This window comes from Diabrotica virgifera, chromosome 4, assembly GCF_917563875.1.
Source record: "Diabrotica virgifera virgifera chromosome 4, PGI_DIABVI_V3a".
In the NCBI taxonomy this organism is placed as follows: Eukaryota; Metazoa; Arthropoda; class Insecta; order Coleoptera; family Chrysomelidae; genus Diabrotica; species Diabrotica virgifera.
In genome coordinates, this window is record NC_065446.1 from 228,877,409 (window position 1) to 228,900,192 (window position 22,784).

The 22,784-nt window shown below is 33.4% G+C and overlaps 1 protein-coding gene across 7 annotated transcripts in view; it reads right to left on the minus strand.

The window, feature by feature from the left end:
• Positions 1-2,578: 2,578 nt before the first annotated feature.
• The window catches only part of LOC114327393 (protein lingerer), a 116,726-nt gene continuing 96,520 nt past the window's right edge, over positions 2,579-22,784 (minus strand). For 5 of the 7 annotated variants that reach the window (XM_028275997.2, XM_028275992.2, XM_028275995.2 and 2 more), the window contains exons 13-15: positions 20,117-20,287; positions 11,991-12,020; positions 2,579-6,786 (exon numbers count right to left, since the gene is read on the minus strand). In XM_028275997.2, the coding sequence (XP_028131798.2) occupies positions 6,688-6,786; positions 11,991-12,020; positions 20,117-20,287 (300 nt within the window). In that variant the 3' untranslated portion in view covers positions 2,579-6,687. The remainder of the gene's footprint in view (positions 6,787-11,990; positions 12,021-20,116; positions 20,288-22,784) is intronic. The other 2 variants (XM_028275996.2, XM_050649901.1) reach the window with 1 other exon arrangement.

Below are 22,784 nucleotides of genomic sequence, written 5' to 3' on the forward strand. Positions count from 1 at the left end.
GATACCTTGATCCGTGAAGCAATCGGTTTGAGAACTTTATTAAATACTCATGACTCTTTCAATGTTTTTTTAAATATTTTTAAGACAGAGTTTGCCCAAGATATTCCTTATTGTTCAAAATCAGTCAACTGACATTATTTATTCTAAAAATATAATACGAAAGCTGGTGCAAGATCTCAGAGATTTTCGTAATGATAGTAGTTTCCAATATATACGCAGTGACGTTTTGGATTCGCTTGATATTTCCGAACCACCCCAAAAAAGACGACATGATACATATCTCGAAATACGAGTAAGTATATCTTGAAATTTTGGATACCTACTATTATATGCAAATAGATACTCGTTTTTCGAATTTTGAAGATTTGCAAATTTTTGACCTCTTTGACGATTTACAATTTAAAAGTTACGTTCGCCAAAGAATTTCCAAGATATTTATTATTACAAGTTAGGTACTTAAAAATTATGCTGGTCCAAATATTTTCAGAAAGTGGGATAAGTTGCACAATATGTATGTATAATTCTATGTAGTAAGTACTGCAATTCATTACAACAAACTGTTTATCAATTTTCTTATTACCACCAATTTCTACCTAAAAAAAACGGGATTTACCTTGTCTCAAAAGAATCAACACGTATTGTCGAAACATCATGAAACAAGAGAGAATGTCAAGTACATCAAATAAAAAAAAAAAAAAAAAACAACAACAAAATCTCCTATGATGAATTAAGCCTTTTATTTTGATGGTATACCTATATGAGGAGACAAAAAAACCTTGCCGACCCTGTCTCCAAGGCCACGAGCCGCCACTGGCTTCTATCTTCCATAAATAATACATTATAAAGTTCACCTTTTAAATCAATTATTTATCAAATATATATCAATATTATTTAATTAACAACTCAAAATATTCCCGATTCATGTCAAATAATTATTTAAAATTGTCACCGATTGTCAGTGTCTGACTGACAATATTCTATTCGACTGAGTGCGTTGTATGACAAAGATAGATTTTGAAAATTACCACGGACATTGTGTTCATTTTTTTCGAATCCTGAAAAAACCAATAAATATTTTTGAAAAATCTAAACGCAGAATGAAAGACTAAATTATTAGCGAGGGCCGAAAGTCCCTTAGAATAAATAAAACGTTTATTTTGAATGAGATATTTGAAATTAAAAATAATACTAAATTTTCTCTTAGTTTTTCACCCCTGTAACTTATTCAAATAAACATTATAGAAGTTCTCAGGGACTTTCGGCCCTCGCTAATAACGCAATCTTTCATTCTGCGTTTAAATTTTTTAAAAATACTTATTAGTTTTCTCAGGATTCGAAAAAAATGAATCCCCATTTGAATAGCATTGCAGCCGAAAAAACCTACCGATCGTCTTAAAGTATGTACGTATATCTTTTCCAGAAAAAAATTACAAACCATTATCGGCTTGCATTATGCTGTTAAAAAAATGCTGAAATGGAATTTTATCAGTTTACCTTTTCCAACTTTGAGGTTCATTTAAGGCCTTACGGGTAGTTTAAAATTAAATAATGCCACAGGAAATTTTTTAGAGCATACTTTTCTAAAAAGTTTGGTTTTTGATTTATTGTTCTAGGGCAAACCTCAGTAAAAATATTGGCTAAACAGCGAAGCCATGTTTTCCGTGAAAATTATCAACACGCTTTAACAAAAATGGCCGTCATCGGCAAACTAAATTTTTTAAAAATCAAATGAATGCAATTTTGTACTCTCTATAGACTGAAGTTTAAAAGGTAGAGAAATAAAAAATATTGAAAATAGTCAAGCAACCACCTTTGGACCATTTGGATTGGATTGACCCTGTAATGAGTGTAATAACACCTCACTGCGAATATCGTTTGATCAACGATTTACATTATTTTTAAATTGAAGAAATCAAAGTATGAAGTAAGTAGGTTCTGTCGTTATGTATTCACTTTTCTTAATTTGTATACTTTGACCGGCAAGAGAGAAAGTGTTATAGGAGATCAGAGATAGATAGTTCGAGTTGGCAACTCGATAGGGTCGTCGGTATCCAGCAGTGCCTTTGAGTTGACTCGCATCGACAACGTAGGGAAAGAGGTTTCGTAATCACTCCCTACGGTAAAACATGGCGGATACGATGCGTATCGAGTGTTCGTAATTTCACTGCTGCTTATATTTGAACGAAGGATCCTGAGAGGAATATTCGGTGAAATTTGTGAAAATGGTGTTTAAAGGATGAGGTATAACTACGAGATATACCACAGATATAAACATATCTTTGGTGGTAAAGACATACTATCCCTTATATAAAAATAGGAAGACTAAGATGGTCAGGATATCTAGCAAGACCACAGCAGAACGACCCTCCTAGAAGAATACTTATGTCACAACTTATTTGAAGTAAAAATAATGGTAGGCCAAAATTCAGATGGAAGGATGGTGTAGATGAGGATGATACTTAGGATGAGACTTGGGAAGGTTGAGGCTCCTTTATAGGGTTGTAGGACCATTGATGATGATGCTTTGGTATTTCAGGATTTGATTGTGTCGTTGGGTTTAACGGAATAAAAAACGAAATTGTACATAAATTAGATTTTATTAACTTTTCATTGTCGTTTTCTACAATAAAAAAAGAAATATAAAATACAATAAACAATACACATCAAACTGAAAATGTATGTATGTGTATTTTCTTCATATCTCAATAGGTTATTGGCAAATACAAAAATCAAAACTACACATATACAGGTGCTTACATAATAAAAGTGAATATTTTATACAAATAGCAATAGGTACAGATAATTTAAATTTAATAATTAATAAATCTAACTATGTATTTAAAAACTTATTTCGTGCCAACAAAGTCCCGTACAAGGGAACACGCGATGCCTTAACGTACCGTCTGACAGTTCTTTGACGGGACAATATGGCCGACACAAGATCAGTCATGCAACTGTGCATAATCGGTAAGCCAATTTTTACCAACTGTTTGCTTGATCTAACCCTAAATGTGTATGCACAGACAAAACTTCACAATTTGCGTAGGGGGGGTCGGGTCAGTACAAAAGTTTTTTAATTTACAAATTTTCCTACACCGTTTCGTAGTTACCAAAAAAGTTCGCACCACAAAGGATCTAAATATAGGTCATAGATTTATTCTGCTTGAAAAACTCAAATTATTGTAGTGCTATATATAAAAACTACAAATAAAGATAACTCACAAAGTGATTGTCAAACTATAGAATTTCTTTTTATCACAAATCTAAGACAATATGACAGATCGAGTACAGTCATGTCAGAGCCATCAACAAACTCATTATTACTTTCGCTAATATTCAATATTTAGGAATTATATCTTCTACAATTATTGTTTTAGCTTTAGACAGATGACGAAGATTCAGTTTGCAATCTCATATCAATATGTAAAAATTAGATAACCATGTGAACGAATATATCATTGCACCAACGAAATAAATATGATGTGGATGGGTCTCAAGGATCTGGAAATCACATAACTTTTTCATAGTCATGGAGAATACGAGTCTTATTGAAAAATTGGATCAACGAGTATGAATAGGTTAAAGATACCAAAATCAGTTACATCTTTACTGGTGGAACTACCTTCCTAAAAATACAGACTTGTTCATCTGCAAAGAAATGGATATCATGAGCATAATGACGTACCTACCTTTAGTTAAATAAAAATAGTAACAAAGAGTACTAAAATAATAAAGAGTAATAAAAATATAACTTACAGATGTACAAATCATAGCAAAAATTGATTGAAAAATATTATTCTTTTAAGTAAAGCGACAGAATATGGCAAAATGTAATAATAGACCCATATAACTTCGTAAGAGTGGAGCATTTTAGATGCTCCACAATAAAGAAAATATGAAATCAACACATAAAAAGATATCACAGAAAAATTCAATGGGAGAAGTCAGACAGCAAACAGATGTATGTCTAGACTCCACAACACTATTAAATGCTCGAGTACACCCATTCGTGACTCAGTGGTACCTTTGGACCCAAAGGATAGAATCTCGATTTTGGTGGATCTATTAATGAACTAATCGCATACATAAATAACAGTGTGATATTTTTTACTACAGTTTTCTGTGTAGTTTTTTAAGTACACGCATTTTTAAGTTTAGTAAAGCTTGGTATTTCCCTTTTTGTCATTCTGGAGTTACATTCTGCAGAGTTTACACTTGTTTACATTAGCTCAGTAGTTGTGTTATACTGTGGGTGCTTGCTTGAGTGTTACGGGAGCTATCACAAGTGTTATTAAACCCACCATCCTTCATATCAGGCCTATCAAACAGGTTTAAATCAGGAGTTAAAGGCGAACTCCGTTCTGGGCATTTCTGTAGAATGAATGATTCGAAGATTATAGCTTTGACGAACATTTTAACACCATAGCACCACATAGAGAGGATTGAGAAACCAGTTCGCCAGTAATGACAAACTCCAGTTGGTATACAAACTGCTCCAAACCGATACAGGCACAGGAGGTGTAAATCCAGTTAAGTTGAGGGAAAAACTGCCACTGTATTTCAGGCTGAAGTCACCTCTATACAAATGCTTTGGAACTAATAGATCGGCAAGTGCAGAACAACTCGATTGTGATCTACTCTGATAGCCAAGCAGCTCCAAAAGCACTCACTTCTACGTAGGTTGATTCAAGGGATATGTGAGACTATTTGGATGCCCTCTCCCAGGTTGAGTCGGAATAGATTGACACTAGCTTGGTTTCCACGTCATCAAGGCTAACAGGACAATGAGAAGGCTGATAAATTACAACATAATTACTTTGGAACTGCTAATACATACAAAAGAGCAGCCAATGATACATGGGTGATAAGTCTCTGGAACTGTGGAGAAATGCACCAAGACAAAAAAAAGCTAAAGGGTACATCAAGGGACATTTGGCCAAATTCATAACTGACTGTGAAGTCAATTTGTGACAAATTTCAGTGTGAAGGTCTGACAAGACTGCGATATCTAGCATCAAAGATAAAAAAAAACAGAAGCACCAATCTATATGAAAAATCTCCTTTAAGGTTGTTGAACCTCATTAAAAGAACAGCGTTGGATAAGAAGCTTTGTGACAAAGGGGAGCTCAATAGATCTGTAAGGTATCAGTATGTCAGGCCGAAAGCCGCTCTAGTTTCCAAACTAATCTATCGTTTGATCCAATCTATAATAAGCTATGGGTATTACAACTAAACTCCTAAATGTCAACTGATGGGATTGTCAGATGATGACCCGTGCAGATTCTGTCACCTGGAAGACAGAAGCAAAGAATCAGCAAAGCACATTCTATGTCAGTCTGACAGGTTCTTTACATTAGTAGAAGAAAATCCACTGGCAAATGGCTATATGGAAGGTTCAGTCTCGATACTACTAGACCTTTTAAAAAGGGTCAGGCTAGAGAATGTAATCTAGGACTAGAAGACCACAATAGGTCTGAAAATGTCTCAGGAATAGGCCAAAGGAACATCTTTAAATATATCTAACTCCTAAATATTTCTCTTTTGCATAGGATGCGCTGTAGTTATCATTCCCACAGTATCTGATTATTGAGCACAATGTTCGTTCGGATGTACAGGACATGTCTCCAGTAATAACTAAAAGTAAAAATATCTCATCCATTTATTTGAACTGCAGTGTAACATATACTAATAGCTGTGTTAAGAAACCTTTCTATTCAAATACTTATATAAAAGTTATAATTCCTGTTTGGAAAAGTATGCAGCACTTATTTGGTCCTTCGAGCCGGATTAAAAAAGTACTGTATACTTTCCCAAAGAATTCCTTTAGTGATGATTGATACTCTTGACTATGAATGTGTACTCAATCGAAAATACTAAACATGAACTTAAAAAAGTTTATCAAATACGACTGTCTCTCGAATTCTTATAACAATTTCTCCTATACAGCTTACATCTGACTTAACATTCATATTTATTTATTTATTATTTTATTTGTATACGCAATCGTCAAGCAACATTTATTGTATAAAATGATCTAAATGTATTTACAATTTTTTTTAATACTAGGTAACAAAATAACGATACAGACAAACATTGAGTTTCATAAGCAGAATATTCGTTAACTTGAAGAAATCCACCTTATTCTGCCAAAACATAAAAAAGAATTACTCCGAATTGACTTCCGTCTGCTCAGTTGAATCCTATAAGCCCTACCTCTCTTTAAAATTAAAAATAACTCCTCTTGACCATTCTTACTAATAAAAAACAAGTTGCTAATTGGTCAAAGTTGTATCATAACAGAAACCTCAAAAACAAAAATAAATTGCACAACATTGCGATACGACGCTTACCAAATTTAATAACCTAAATTCATTCTTTGTTTAAATTACCCTAGATACAAAAAAGTCATCAAAAAATAATAAAAATTGTTTAAAATATTTAAGAAGTATCATACAGGCTTCTATTTATTTTATAAAAAGTCACATCGAGTCAAATTATAAGAAAAGCCTTTTAAGACTAAAAATAAATAATTAAGGACTGTTCACATTTTCTCATTAAAAGTAGATACATTTACGGCTAATAACTGTAGTAACGAATCTGAACCACCTATAGATTTCTTGTATGTGAGAGGAGGCGGGGGGTGGGATGATTAGTGAGCAGGCATTTTTATAGTGTGTACCCATATCCTTAAGGTTGGTTCCAGTAGGATGTCTGGTAGGGTTGTTTCGGACCGGTCTTAGCTTGGTTTGTCGCTTGTGAACGTTGACCCGCAGTGGTACCTGAATCCTAAAAAAAGAACCAAAACATATTAATGACGTTTTAAATGTTAGATATATAATGATGATCGTGATTGCATTTTACAAATTTATATTCGGTAAATAGATAAGGTTTGGATAGTTAATATTTGAACAAGCAATTGGACTTCGAAGTACTAAGTTTTTACCCAAGGTGACCGGAAATTTTCTGGTGTCCAAGTCCTTCGGTACAAACTTTTTATCCGGAACTGATATAAAAACCTGAAATATATATTTGTTCTCGTCTTGCTAAGGCGCGTCTAATAATATATCGGTTGTACTATTCAGTGACTTTAAACCAGTACTTTCGGTTGCAACTAAGGAACCCGAAGTCTGAGGTCAAATTTCTCACTTTTCTCACCTAGACCACATGCTAGTCAGGGCCAAAATAAAAATAGAATTAGACGGAGATAAAAACCGAAAGGCAAACAGAAGAAGCAAACGAAACGATTCAAATGAAAAAAAGACAAAACAGAAAATGGATAACCCGAGACGAATTAAAACTAATAGAAGACACAAAATAATGAAGAAATATTACAAAAGGAAGCAAGCCAAGAAGGAAAGGCCCTAGAAAGAACATACAAAAAAATAGAGCAGTTAACAAGTGAGCCAGAATTAACAAGTGAGCCAGAAAAGATCATACGTCTTTCAACAAGACATGGATCAACAAAGGGCTATTAAAGGAATGGAACGAGGGTGTACTCTACTCATTAAGACACCAAAAAAGGGCGATCTAAGTAGATGGGAGAATTGACGAGCAATAAAACTGACGAGCTTTACAAATCACCCAAAATAAGGTACAAGATCATATTAAATAGACTACAGCCAGAGTTAGATACGAAACTAAGGAGCAACCAATGTAATGGGCGAAATAATAAATACAGAAAAGACGAAACTAATAAAAAACAACAGCCAAGAAAATAGAAATAAATGGCAAAAGGACGTAGTTGATAAGATGTAGAAAAAAAATAATAAAGGCACAACCAATATCAAAATTTTATAAATTGTTGAAAAAAATCCTAAAAATATACTAATAAACACAGAACCATGAAGAAAAGCAAAGCAAGATAATATAAAAGTCACGATTAAAAGAAGGAAATGGTTTAGACACTAAGGAAAGACTAAAATAATTTAACCAGACAGGCACTTGAATACCAACCAGACGGAAGAAGAAGACCTGATAATAGCTGGAGGAGAACTGTAACAAGAGATCATGAAATAATTTGCCTAAGATGGAGAGAGATCAAAGAGAGAAAGCGAGAAATAGAGAGGAATGAAAAAGACGAAATTTCAAAGGAATAAAACAGAAGAGGATACGCTGATCTAGCCAATCAGCCATCTTTCACTGTTGAGAGAGAGAGAGAAATTCATTCGCTGCTACTGAATATATGAAAACTATGATTCGGTATCTAAAATTATTCCTCCCAACCAACCATATCTCTTTGATATCTCCAAGATCGAGATCGCGCGATTTTGAGGTACAAAGAAGAAAATAATGGAGAAGAGAAATTGTACAAAACAAGTGGTACTATTCCGAAGAACCTCCCAGAGAACATCAAACAGTATCATCACCAGTCTTATCAAGTTTGTTATCTATACTGCCGTCCTCAATTAAAACGCGGTATCTGCAAAAAAAATTGAAAATCGAGTTTTTGCTATATGTGGTTTCCTTGTGACCTTATTACTTCTGCAATGTCTGAAAGCCGTATCATTTTATTTACTACCAAAATAAACAAATTGGAATATGCCGTATGTGCTGAGAAAAAAATTTTTCTCGGAGAGAAATCGGAGAGCCGATTTCTCGGTTTTAAGTTGGCTGCACATACCGCGTTTTATTTGAGGACGGCGGTATAAGCATTTGTTAATTTTGTGCATTCGTAATATTTTTCTTTAACACTAACCACCACATTAAAATTTTTTGTTTTTGCCTTCAGGCTCCACGTTCAGAATCTTAATGTGAATTATATTTACCTCGCTGAGCGCCTGGGCCAAACAAGGCGTGAGTTAAAACTCACGTGGCGTTCAATGTGTTAAGTTAATGAAACCGACATAATGAAAAATCTTCATTAAACTTTTCAATGTATCTACCACAATTTTATTTTGTTCTGATTAGTTCTGTAAGTTTTTTTACAGTTGGGTTATTTAAAAAATATTTTACAATCCAAACCTGTAATCTAATTACCAAATTAAGTACGCAAACATTTTATAGGTTAGATCACCGTAAATGCTCAAATTTACTGATACACCAAAGCAACAACACAACATGGAACAAGTGGGTGAATGTCTGTAGCAATTGCTTGTTATTCGAAGTTTTTGTACATAATATTAACCAAAATACCAATATTGGTGAATAAATTTTTTTTTTAAAGTTTCTAAAAAGTTTTTTTAAGTAAACGTAGTACATCAAGAACTTCGAATGTATAGTGTACATTTTAGTATAACATTCACACAAAGACTGTGGTCTAATGAATACCAGAATTTCTGCTACTTCCGTGCATACAATTATACATATTCATATTATCTTTGCAATAAAACATTAAATACATTATTTCTAGCATAATATCAAAAAAGGTTAAGTATTATGATAGATGATGATAAGTAAGGTTATTTTTAGTAAATAGTGGAACATTTGTTTAACATAGAAGACAAATGTAGCATGCTTATTTTAGGTGCTTTAGTTAGGTTTTTAACTGAGGTAATGTCTGACACATGATGGACGATGTGTAGTGATGAATAAAGATGAATAATTAAGTATTGATACGATTTCTACCAGCATTTTCATATTACTCTTCGTTTAGATGGACTCTTCTAACTCAATTGCTAGTATATACAGGGTGTAACAAAAATGCAGGCCATAAATTGTGCCACATATTCTAGGACCAAAAATAGTTCGATTGAACCTAACTTACCTTAGTACAAATGTGCACATAAAAAAAGTTACAGCTCTTTGAAGTTACAAAATGAAAATCGATTTTTTCCAATATATCGAAAAATCTTTAAAAAAAATTATAGTTAAATTTGTGCACCCCATAAAAATATAAACATTTTATGGGGGTTTTGTTCCCTCAAACTCCCCAAACTTTTGCGTACGTTCCGATTAAATTAATATTGTGATACCATTAGTTAAACACAATGTTTTTAAAACTTTTTTGTGTCAGTACTTTTTCGTAAAGTCAGTTTTTATCGAGATACTTTGAAATGTTTGTCAAATTCACCCCATTTTTGTATATTATGGTTCCGTATGACTATAGAGACCTGGTAATAACATGAAAATTACATTTTTAGGTATGTTTTGACATTTTTGTATATGGTTACGTATGACTATAGAGACCTGGTAATAACATGAAACTTTACATTTTTAGGCAAAAAAGTTTTAAAAACACTGTGTTTAAGTAATGGTACCACAATAATAGTTTAATTGGAATGTATACAAATATTTGAGGGGTTTAAAGGAAAAAAAAACTCCCATAAAATTTTTATATAAACATTTTAAAAAAGAAGCCGCATCTCGATAAAAACTAGATTATCGAAAAAATACTAAGAGACAAAAAAGTTTTAAAAATATTGTGTTAACTAATGGTACCACAATAATATTGTTATGGGGTGCACAAATTTCACTGTATTTTTTTTTAAAGATTTTTCTGCCAGAAGAATGCCACTTGTTTATTTTCAATAAAAAATCTCTAAGAGTTTTCGATATATGGAAAAAATCGATTTTCACTTTGTAACTTCAAAGGGCTGTAACTTTTTTTATGTGCACATTTGTACTAAGGTAAGTTAGGTTAAATCTATCTATTTTTCGTCCCAGAATATGTGATTTAATGTATGACCTGCATTTTTGTTACACCCTGTATAATTATATACATTTAAAAAAAAGTTATAGCGATCCAGAAGAGAGTCGACAGCCAACACTAAAGCTGTAACAATGGGCCTCTCAGCGGATCACCGGCAAGGTACCGAGCGCGCATTCCAACGCACTCCCACTAGACTCCCTCCACTACCGATGGATGCCAGGTGAGGGGCAGCCGAAATGGTATTTAAGAAGAGAGCCGAGGAAGAGCAGTCCGTCTTACGGCTTAAGCTCTAGAGCTGCTCTAGGTTCCCTGACGAACTGGTCTACTGAACTGGTAATTCAATCTGCCGAAGGAACTTTGTAGTGAAGAGATGCTTCGCTCGTAATTAAACAAAATCCGTGTAACTGTGTAAGTGAACGGTTGCTTCCATCTCCGGCCTGGAGTTGTAAGGGTATCTGCGTGTGTGGTCGTTGATTCTTTGATTCCGTGCTTTTTCTCGATATGTATTTGGATTTCATTAATGTTCTTCTTTCTCTTCTTCTTCTTGGTTCTTTTGAACGAGTATGTTTTTTCTCCATCTATTTGTAATATGATGTTATTTTGTTTTTGGACCTCTCTCGTTATCATATACTTTGTATTTTCTTCATTGCTTTACGTCACAATTTTTTTTGGCTTCTGTTATTATGTTTTTCATTAACTTTTTATATGATACTTTGTAGTATGATTTGGTTTGTTCGAATGCAAAAATGTATTGATCTTAAAGGCGAATACTTTGACAAACAATAAAGCTAAATTTCCCAAAAAGATGTTTTCCTTCCATTATTTGTGGAAAACTTGTAGTGTAAGCATCTACTTCATTACATACTTCCGATAATCTAGTTTTAGGTATTGAGTCACAGACTGGTCTTTTCTTGACTGTTCCATTCAAATAAATTTTTTGTTACATTTAAGAATTGTTAAAGTTTCATTTATTATGGAAACTCTTTTTCTTCAGCCTGTTTGCATCCACTTTTGGACAAAGTCCTCCCCATGAGTTCTCCATATCACCAAAACTTTTTAATCTATACCTGGAAGACGTCTTTAAAACTACAAGTTGGTCAACCTATGGTATTAATGTTAACGGCAACAAATTAAACCACCTCAGATTCGCTGACGACACCGTGATTATAGCGAGCACATTCGAGGAACTACAAAAACCATCATGTTGATTTCTCTTGTCCAATTGACGCAGTTGTTTATAGTATAAACTTCGTGTATAAATTGTTTGGTTAATTGACACATCACGCCAGTACATGAGCATGTAAGTAATGTTAATGCAACACTAGAAAGCACCCCATGCAAAGTCCCACATGTTTTATTATAGCAAATTACATAAAGCATGGTGAGTCCAACACTGACTTACCATGCGTCGATTCTGGTGCCTTACATCCATCTATAAGCAAAACAAAAACTAAATATCACAAGAAGTGATGCATGCAATAGTCAATATTATATAAGGATAAAAAAGTACAAATTGGTTATGACATAATATATCATTTAAAGCCACTTGTTCCGTCAAGTTTTGCCGTATGTGAAAAGGTTTCAAGGGTATTTGTCACATTTAAAGAATAATATACATTATATCTTTATATTTCTTGCGTTACTAACTAATTATACTAAATAGTCTCTTTTGTATAAATCATCCACTGCTATTTCCATTTATTGAACTTTTTAGAAGTTCTAAAAAGTTCAATTCCCACGTGTCTCAAGAGAAAGATGTGTTTCGCCCATATAGTCCATGTGGTGAGACCGCTCCCATCGGGAAAAACTTCTGGTTCGGTTTCTTTGTGGATTTCTATTAAAAAATGTCCCCTTTAAACAAATCTGAAGAATGCCGGCCGGAATTTTTGGGCAGAAATTGTTTAAACAATTTTTTTAAATAAATACAAAAGATCACGTTTTTTGGTCTGGAGCATATATTTTTAAGTTTTGTGGGTCATTCTAAACAAGAAAGGTAGTAAGTATATCTTGTAAATTTTCTCAAAAATTTATAGTTTTCGAAGACGATTTAAAATCTGAAAAATGCGAAAATACGCATTTTCGAGGCTTAAAAAGTCATATTTAAATTAGTACTTTTGAGGTTGCCAGATCTTAACCCTTTGTTTCCTGAAAACATTTACAATCAAAAATTGAGGTAAAAATTAAATAATCTTATTCTATTGGGTTCCTAAAAGACAAAAAAGTGAAAAATATTAATTTTTTTACGTATTTTTTTTTATTGGCTACGGTTTCGGCATGATACCACTAGGAAACTAGAGATTTTTTTCAAACAAAAAACTGATATAACGAGAACGTAAATGGTGGTGCTCGATATGTTTTATAGTAGGAGGAGCCTTAATACGTCATATAACGTGAGTGGTTTCAGACAAATACCACTGAGAAAGTAGCAAAAAATTTATTTGTATGTGACCAGTAGAAAACAAAGGGTTAAATTGTTTAAACATTCAGCTTCAATATTAGTCGTAGATTATTCACGGAATCATTTTTTTGACATTTTTCGGATTGTAAATCGCTTATAACTTTAAAACTATTAACTTTTGAGAAACATTTTAAGAGACTTATTTTATTTAGAATATCCCAAAGAATCTAGAAAAAATATTTTTCGGAGGAAAATATGAGATTTTTGAAATAAAGCGCCCTGCACCGGCAAAATAATCGGATAAACACGCATATTTAACAATTAAAAAGCAACGGTATAAATTAAGGTTAGATGCGATCACTCTTCAGAATCTTGAAGCTGAATGTTTAATCTTCAATTTAAGTATTTGGCACACTCAAAAATACTAATTTAAATATGAGTTTTTAAGCCTCGAAAATAACTCCTATATATAGGCCTATAATTACATATTCGGCTATAACTCGAAAACTATCAATTTTTCAGAAAAATTACAAGATGCTTGTCTTGTTTAGAATGATCCAAAAAACCTAAAAATATATGTTCCAGACCAAAAAACATGATCTCTTTTTGTTTAAAAAAATTGTTTAAACAATTTCTGCCCAAAAATTCCGCCCGGCACCCTTCAGATTTGTTTAAAGGGGACATTTTTGAATAAGAATCCAAAAAGAAACAGAATCAGAAATTTTTCCAGACGGGAGCGGTCTCACCACATGGACTAATACAAATTTATGGAGGAGAAACTTTAACATTGACGCAAAAATTCGCGAATAAACTCATGAGTTACACAGCGAGCCATGGATCTGCAATGCTGAACGTGAGCCGTCGACACCACATAACAAACCAACAAATCAGGCAAAGATCAGGAGTTCAAGACGTCATCGAAAGAGCTACGAAGCTTAAGTGGAACTGGGCGGGGCACTTAGCTAGAACACAAGATGGACGGTGGACAAGACGAATCACGGAACGGAGGCCCAGAAACTATAAAAGAAGCCGAGGACGACCACCGACTAAAAGGACCGACGACATAAAAAGAGTAGCGGGAAATTGGCTACAAGCTGCCCAGTGTAAAGAATACTGGAAAGAACTGAGGGAGGCCTATATCCTGCAGTGGACGCGATTGGCTGATTGATGATGATTTCCTACATCATTTGTCCTACATGATTTGATTGAATAAAAATTGTTCTACAATAATAATTTCGACTGTTACAAAAATGAAATTACAGAAAAAGAATGACATTTAATATGTACAAAAAGGGACAAAAAAAAACTAAACCATTTACGACAAGTAGTCTACTTGACAAACAAGAAAATATTCTTAGTCAATGAATAAAAAAACCGTTGAGGTGAAGGAAATATATTGAGGAACTATTTGAAGACGAAAGGACAGAAATTCAAATGGAAAAGATAACTGGGCCAAACATAACTTTCGATGAAATGGAAAGGACTATAAAACTAGCAAAGAATAGGAAAGCAACTGGACCAGATGAAATTTCCAGCAAAATAATCAAACTACTTGACGATAAAGGTACATACATATTCTCTTCTAAATCTCTTCAATAAAATATTTGAAACAGAGCATATACCTACCAATAGAGTGGCTACTCTCAGCATTTGTAATACAAAAAAAAATAAATTTATCTTCAAAGAAGTCTTAGATGAAGAGGCAGCCATTCAAATCAACGGAATTAATGTCAACAACCTCAGATACGCAGACGACACATGTCACAACATTTAAAAATGGACACAAAAATACATAAATTAGCTATAAAGCTCAATAATGTACTCTACATATAGCTCACCTCAATAATTTGACACATTGATCTAGATATTGTATTTGGTATATATTATTCTTGAAATATGGCAAAATACTTCGTGAACCTTTTCAAAACATTAGTAACTTGAATACATTCATTATAAAATATTTTAAAAACATTACTAAACACAGTGCATTATAAGAAAAATCACACTTTTCTAAAACACGACTTATTTACTAATTACTGAATCATATTCTTTAATAATTAATAATACACAATGTATGTCATATAAGTATACCGCAATTATGTTTACACTTAAATATAACGGTAACAGTGTTTATATAAGAACTTTCGATGTTGAAAAATATGTATGTTAATGACCACTAGTTTATCGTTTATAAAAATGAAATTGATCAATGCCTTAAAAAGTTGTAACCAGATGTACGAAGATAAAGTTTAATACTCTTTATGATTAATTTCTGTCATATGCGACCATGAAAATCCTTATGAACAAAATCAGTATTACAGTCAATAATATAGACTCAATATAAACGTAAAGAAGACAAAGCTTATGATCATTAGCAAGAAAAATATAACAGGAGGTTAACTCTACATCAACCAAACCCCTGTAGAAAGAGTGATACACTACAACTACCTAGGCACCATAATAAATGAAGAATGGACTAACAACCAAGAGCTAAGAGCGCGCATTGGAAAAGCTAGATCCACCTTCAACCGTAAGCTTCTTTAAGAGCCACAACCTTTCTCTTGGTATACAAGTAAGAACGCTACAATGCTACGACTTCTCTGTCCTTTTTATGGCGTTGAATCGTGGACCTTGAACGAAGATATGTGCAGAAAATTAGAAGCATGTGGCTATATCGGAGCTATAATTCTTAAAATCCCGTGGACTGATCGGGTCCATCGGGATGAGGAGACCCTCAGAAGAATGAAGAAGAACCGAGAGGCACTGACCACCATCAAATCTCGAAAGTTAGAATACTTTGAATACATTATGCGAAATGAATCCAAATATGCCCTCCTAGAAGTCATCCCGTAAGGAAAGAGACTTGGAAAGCGAGGTCCAGGAAGAAGAAGAACATCCTGGTTGAACAACACTGTATTGAAAACCCTATGAAAGTCTATATCTATAAAATAAAGAGCATAAAACTGTTGTTATTAAAACGGTTTTTAGGCACTGTATAATGACTATTAGTTATTTATAAACATAAATGACAATTAGTTATTTAACTAGTTTAATAACCTGATATACAGTGGGTGATCAAATTATTAGAGCTGCCTAGTAAAATTCAATGTTTTAGAGAAGGGGTATATAATTGAGCTGTATAATATATTATTGGATGCGTTCGGACGACCATAGCGGCTGGCTGTCAGCAGAAATCGGCTGAGTGGTTGTATCCAGCCGTGATAGGGAAAGCTTAGTAAATCTCTCAGCGACTGACTTCCAGTGGTGACGTCTGACAGCTACTGCTGGCTTAGCTGCCTAGCCGCTGTGGTCGTTCGAACGCAAGCAAATGCGTTTGTTTCCATTTGACTGTCTTGTTACACTTTATGAAAGTGCAATAAATAGTCTGACAATAGTGGCAAGACGCGTGTGTGGCAATGCGTGACTCAGATGCCATTGTTTGTCAGTGCTGCCCAGCCTACCTTGCAACTCGTGTTCCTATTATTTTGTATTCTTGGTGTTTAGAGTTATAATAAACTTTGAGAATTTCCACTGCCCTCTAGTGATATTCTGACAGTCCTATACTATTTTTTGTCAATTTAGTAAACATTGCCGTTCATTACACTAGTGGTACCAGAACATCAAGGGAAAAGCCAAAGACATCTCACCAAGGAAAATAGCAGAAATAAAAACTGTATTATTCAACACTAATCACTCCAACAAAAACAGCATCCATTTCTAAAGTTTCAAAGGCAACGTGGACCGTATAAAGAAAAAACTTACATACCATTATTAAACAAAAGTAAAATTTTCTGAGGTGGCTCTAATAATATGATCACCCACTGTACATCTAATTTTCCGCATTCACTATTTTCCTAAATAGTGAATAGTTCTTTTTTGTTAATGGTTGGATAAATACACAAAATAATAATTTTATTTATTTAATTTTTATTATAACGTGTTTGCATTAAAATATGTATGAATATATTATAATATATTTTCCTGAAGTCATGGTACAATTTCTTCCAAAATTAGTTTTCGTTATGTTAAAATATAAATTTACCTCAGGTTGCCAATGACATCTTAAAGAAGAGGCAACACTGTAAACTGTATACAAACGCAAAAAACTTGTAGTTTGTAACTGTTTAGCAGATCATACCTAATCTTTCAGTCTCGTCATCGTTTCATCATAGGTATAATTTTAACACTTTCAGCTCTGGATTGAAAAAAAAAAACTATAGAGTGGTTAAAAATCCAAAAAGAATCATTAGACCAGTGTTCAGTTATTCGGATATCAAAATAAAAAAATGTTGCTGCCGAAAGATATAGTGTGTTAAGTGATTTTTTTTTTCATTTTCATTAATAATTTCACTTTATATTTATAAATTGTTATCAAATCTGTACAGAGACAAAACTTTACGACATGGAATATTATTTTATGTATAATTTTACATTTTATTGGAGGAGGCGTCACATGGATGGTTTTTGATGATGAACTTACTTTCGTAACTAATCATCAGTGGCATCATAACTGGTTATGAGCCAAAGCCTTCTTCAGAACAATCCTTCATTCAACCATTTCTCCTCTAGTTGTCTTAATACCCAAGTCTCGGTCTTTATCTTGCTCGTTGTCCAATCAGCCCTCTTCTGTCAAAAACTTTTAACTGTTTAATTTTTTTCGGGAAGACTTGTGAGAAGACTGAATTAGATCGAAATTTAAATAAACTAATATTCCTTATTCAGCGTTATGCCTTTTTGGCGGGCTTGAAATAAATAACAAAAAAAGGTGTAGTAAAATTATTATCAAAAAATGGAAAAAAAAAATCATTTTAACTTCAAAACACTTTATTTGATATACCATATTTAACAACATTTATAGGTACTAGTACACTTTAGAAGACCAAAATTAAGCATTTTTTCAAGATTTTTTTTCTCAGAACCTTTATTAGAAATGAACATAAAACTTTTTACATATTAATATCTAACTCTTAGAGAATACAAAAATATATCTTTTTTCATTTGTGGACCTACACTAATATTGTAGAGGGCGTCAAAGTCGAGGCCTCGAAAAAAGTAGTTCCGATGGCGAACAGTTAATCTCAGGATTGGGATCTCTGAAACAAAAAAATCGTACGGCATTTGAAAAAGGTAGGTTTCTTACGTGACAATTTACCACCGTTAGTGAAAAATTCCGCAAAAAAAGGTTTTACGGAAATTTGAAAAATTTTTGTGAAAAAATCGCCCGTTTTTCTTCAGTTGTTCATGGTTAAAAAATATTTATTTTTTATTTTTTGGTCAAATTGTGGTAAATTGTCACGTAAGAAACCTTCCTTTTTCAATTGCAGTACGATTTTTTTGTTTCAGATATCCCAATCCTGAGATTAACTGTCCGCCATCATTTTTCGAGGCCTCGACTTTTGCGCCCTCTACAATATTAGTGTAGGTGCATAAATGAAAAAAGATATATTTTTTGTACTCTCTAAGAGTTAGATATTCATATGTAAAAAGTTTTATATTCATTTCTAATAAAGGTTCTGAGAAAAAATTCTTGAAAACAATGATTATTTTTGGTCTTCTAAAGTGTACTAGTACCTTAAGGTACATTTGGTCGAATTGACATGGTTTGTTCCAAATAACCTGATCACAATAGTCATCTCACTCTATTTCAAGTTGTTGATTTAAATGTTTCATATTCGTACCAAAAGACACCAATAAACATACATTTATATGCGAAGGGACAAATAATAGAGCAAGTAACGTCCATAAATATTTGGGAGCAAATGTCAATAGCCAGTTTAACTAAAAAAAAGAAAACCTATGAGGAATCGAACAAGCGAGGAAAACACTCATGAACATGAAAACATCTTTTACAAGATCAGCCCTTAGTCTGGAACTAGGAATCCGAATGATTAGATGTTATGTGTTTTGTGTCTTGGTGTATGGCTGTGAAAGTTGGACAATGGACTGTAAAACAGAAAAATACAATACTTGGGCCATGTGTTGAGAGGGGAAAGATATGAACTACTTCAAATCATATTAGAAGGTAAAGTACAGGGCCAAAGATCAGTAGTAAGACACCAGAACAAGTGGCTGAAAGACCAGAGAAGATGGTTTAACCTCCCATCTGCAGAATTTTTTCGGGTGGCAGTTTCCAAAACTACAATTGCCATTTGGATCGCCAACCTTCGAAAGGAGACAGCGTAATAAGAAGAAGAAGAAGATCAAAATTGGAATGATAACCAGTGGGGTCAAATTCTCTTCACTAACGAGAACAGCTTCTGTGTAAATTTCATCCACGTTCAGAAAAATTGTATCAACTCAAAAGAGAAAAAAAGAATGCAACTTTAATTTTATTACTACTGTACCTTTTGGTGGATGTCCAACTATGAGGTGGGCGGAATATATTTGGGAACACGAACAGAGTTACTGGTGGTTGATGGTGGAGCATTAACAGCAGATAAGTAGGTATGTCAGAAATACTCTCTACAACATGTGGTACCTTTTGCCCCACATATTGGATGCAATTTCATTCTAATGCAGGACAATGCTCAGCAACTGTGTAACACAGTTTTTATTACAAGTGCGTAATAATGCAATTGGTCAGCATGTTCCCCAAACCTGAACCCACTTTTCTCCAAAATTAGTATTTGTTATGTTAAAGTATAAAATTACCTCAGGTTGCCAATGACATCTTAAAGAAGAGGCAACACTGTAAACTGTACACAAACACAAAAAACTTGTAGTTTGTAACTGTTTAGCAGATCATACCTAATCTTTCAGTCTCGTCATCGTTTCATCATAGGTACAGTATACAGTATTAACACTTTTAGCTCTAGATTGTAAAACATGTTTTTCTCCATTTCCCACAATACATCAGATTTCTTATTCCCCAATTATCATAATATATATCTAACGAACACAATGAAAATAAACTTATACTAACTAGGATGTGAATAATTTTGTTTATATAAATTTATTTAGAATCATTTTAAAATCGTGTTTTGTTCACTCTTTTATAATAATTTTCAAAATACAAAAACCTGCAAAGAGGTGCATTTTTTAGAAAAAATTTGTTATCGATAGAGTAAAAAAGCAAAACATGCTCCACTTCTCTCGAAATATATAATTTTTTTGAATCAATGTTTTCTTACCTGATGAAGAGGCTGCTGCATGAGGTGCTGCTGATGTGGAGGCAGGGTAGGTATGTACACTGGTGGAGCGTAGCCCGTCCCACCTGGCGCCAACCCCGCGTTTTGACTACCGTGAATGCCACCCGTGAACGGGGGAGGCGTCCCCGAATGGAAACCCTGTTTTTCGTATGACTAAACATGAAAAAGACAGTTTATTTAGTTAGTTAATGACAGTTAATATTTTTATTCTAATAATTTCAAGAGACAGAAAACCTTTGTACATTGTCTACTTAACCTACAGAACTAGTGATAAATCTCTAAAAACACGGCTTCACAGTCATGAAAGTTTATTTCATTTGTCCATGTGAAATTTAAAGAGGGTTTGAAATTATCGATTTTTATTATTATTTTAAATGAAAGTACATAACTACAGGAATAATCTCTGAAAATTTCAGAAATACAGCTTGTTGAATATCCCTACTTTTAACTCATTTTGCAGCTGTTTCCCTTTTCCTTTGTAAATTACCCCGCGATTCAAAAACATATTCCGGTGGGCATCAATTTATGATTTGACACACAAAAAAAAAGAAATTGAAAATTAAAGTTGCCAAAACTTAATCGCGTTTTTCTCTAAACTGCTTTTTTCAAAGGCGGTGGACACTGTTAACTCAAAAACTATGTGACGTTAACTTTATTGAGCTGTCAAAAATAAACTAATGGCTGTATCGCGCTAAAATTTGATTTACGTGTCTAACAATTTTTAGAACTTTTTTTGAGATCCCGACAATCTAATCGGCAAAGGAATTCAAAATAAATATTAAATCAATGTAGATGAAACAGTAACAATGGTTATTATCTCAGATTGCCAATGACTTCTTAAAAAATAGGCAACACTGCAAACCATGCACAAACACACAAAAAACTTGCGGAATGTGACTGTTTGGCAGATAATACCTAATCTTTCAGTCTCGTCATCGTTTCATCACAGATAAACTTTTATACTTTTTAAATTATACATTTCCTACAAGACTTTGAAACCATATTATATTAATTACTTAATACATAGTTGATTGGTAAATGTATTTGTATAACATGTTTTACTTTCTATGCAATCATCAGTGGCATCACACCTCGTTATAAGCCAAAGCCTGTTTCAGAACAATCCTCCATTGACCCCTGTCTGTAGCAACTTTTCTCCATGGTCTAACTTCAATAAATTTTAAATCGTCCTTCGTTATCTTGATACCGATGTCTCGGTCTATCTCTGGCTGTTTGTCCAATCGGCTCTTTCGGTCAAAAACTTTTCTGACTGTTGCCCATTATTCCTCTAATCTGATTGCATGCCCTGTTCATTTAAGGCCTGCTACCTTAATGGATTTTTCAACATCAGGTTCCCCCATACTTCTATATGTTACCGTTAAAACCCGAATTTACTAGGAAAAACTAGTTTTAACTATACGCTCTGAGCTTCGTTGGTGTCGCTCCTGGCGGATTACTAATTCATCTTCACCGGTAATTTTTAAATTTATTATTTAATTGTTATCGCTTAATATTTACAACGCTAAAAAGTAATTAAATTGTAATAGATTTTTTTAAGATTTTGCTAATCAATTTGACGTTCTATTGATGAAATATTAATTTCTTACTTCGGATACTTTCACAATTATCGTGTAGATGGCGCTAAGAATTTATAATTACATATTACGGAACATTAAAAAAACGTAAATTCAGTATTTAAAACGTAAGTATATTTAAGGTAAAAATATATACCACAGCTTTGACCAACTAATATTTTTTATAATTAATGTTTTTAATTTTAATTTTAAATTAATCACTTTGACATTTATGTCAAATTTCCGGTAAACGTTTACAGACTTGCCACTACTGGCGCTCGCGAATTTATAAATATCCCCTCTACGTACGAGCTCACAGCGTATACGCTTTAGATAAGTCTAGTTTGAACTAGTCAAAACTAGATCTGACTGCTAAATTCAGTTAAAACTAGAAATTCCGAACGGATTTTATTTAGAGTAGTTCTCCATCGATCTAGAGCAGAACCTCTTGTGATTGCATATCGATCAATTCTACCTGACAGCGACTATTCATTTCTGAATGCAATATAGGTGTCGACACAAGACCCTTCTTCTGTTGGCAGGTTTCACACATTGGTACAAAAGTGTTGATCATATCAATTGTTATATTTGCCTATTTCCTGGCGGTTTCAGTCTTCAACCTATCCCGATCTCCATAAACAATAGCACCGTGGGCTGCTTCAATTATGCCAAAAATGTCTTCGGCAGGTACATAATATTTGATGGGATCAATTTTAGAAGTTAGATTTTTTATTTCGCCAATTTTAACAATTCTAAATCGTTTTAGTCTTCGATTTTGTAGGTAATGGTGTTTTCTTGGCAGACAGTTCCGCATCTTGTACTTCGACCATTAATTTATTGTATATGCTTTTGGTCACAATATTGCAGTGACTCTCTTTCTTCTCTGTCTCTTCCATTTATAAAATCATTTCCAAAACACGTTTTTTTCACTTTCTTATATCTCTGCTCTCAATCTGATCTTTGGTATTATCACTCATGGTGAATGATACACAGTGGTGTAATATAACCAATAAAAACGATGCAAAACAATCAACAGTTTGCTACCAACCGGCCGCCTTCGTCATTAACACTACCCC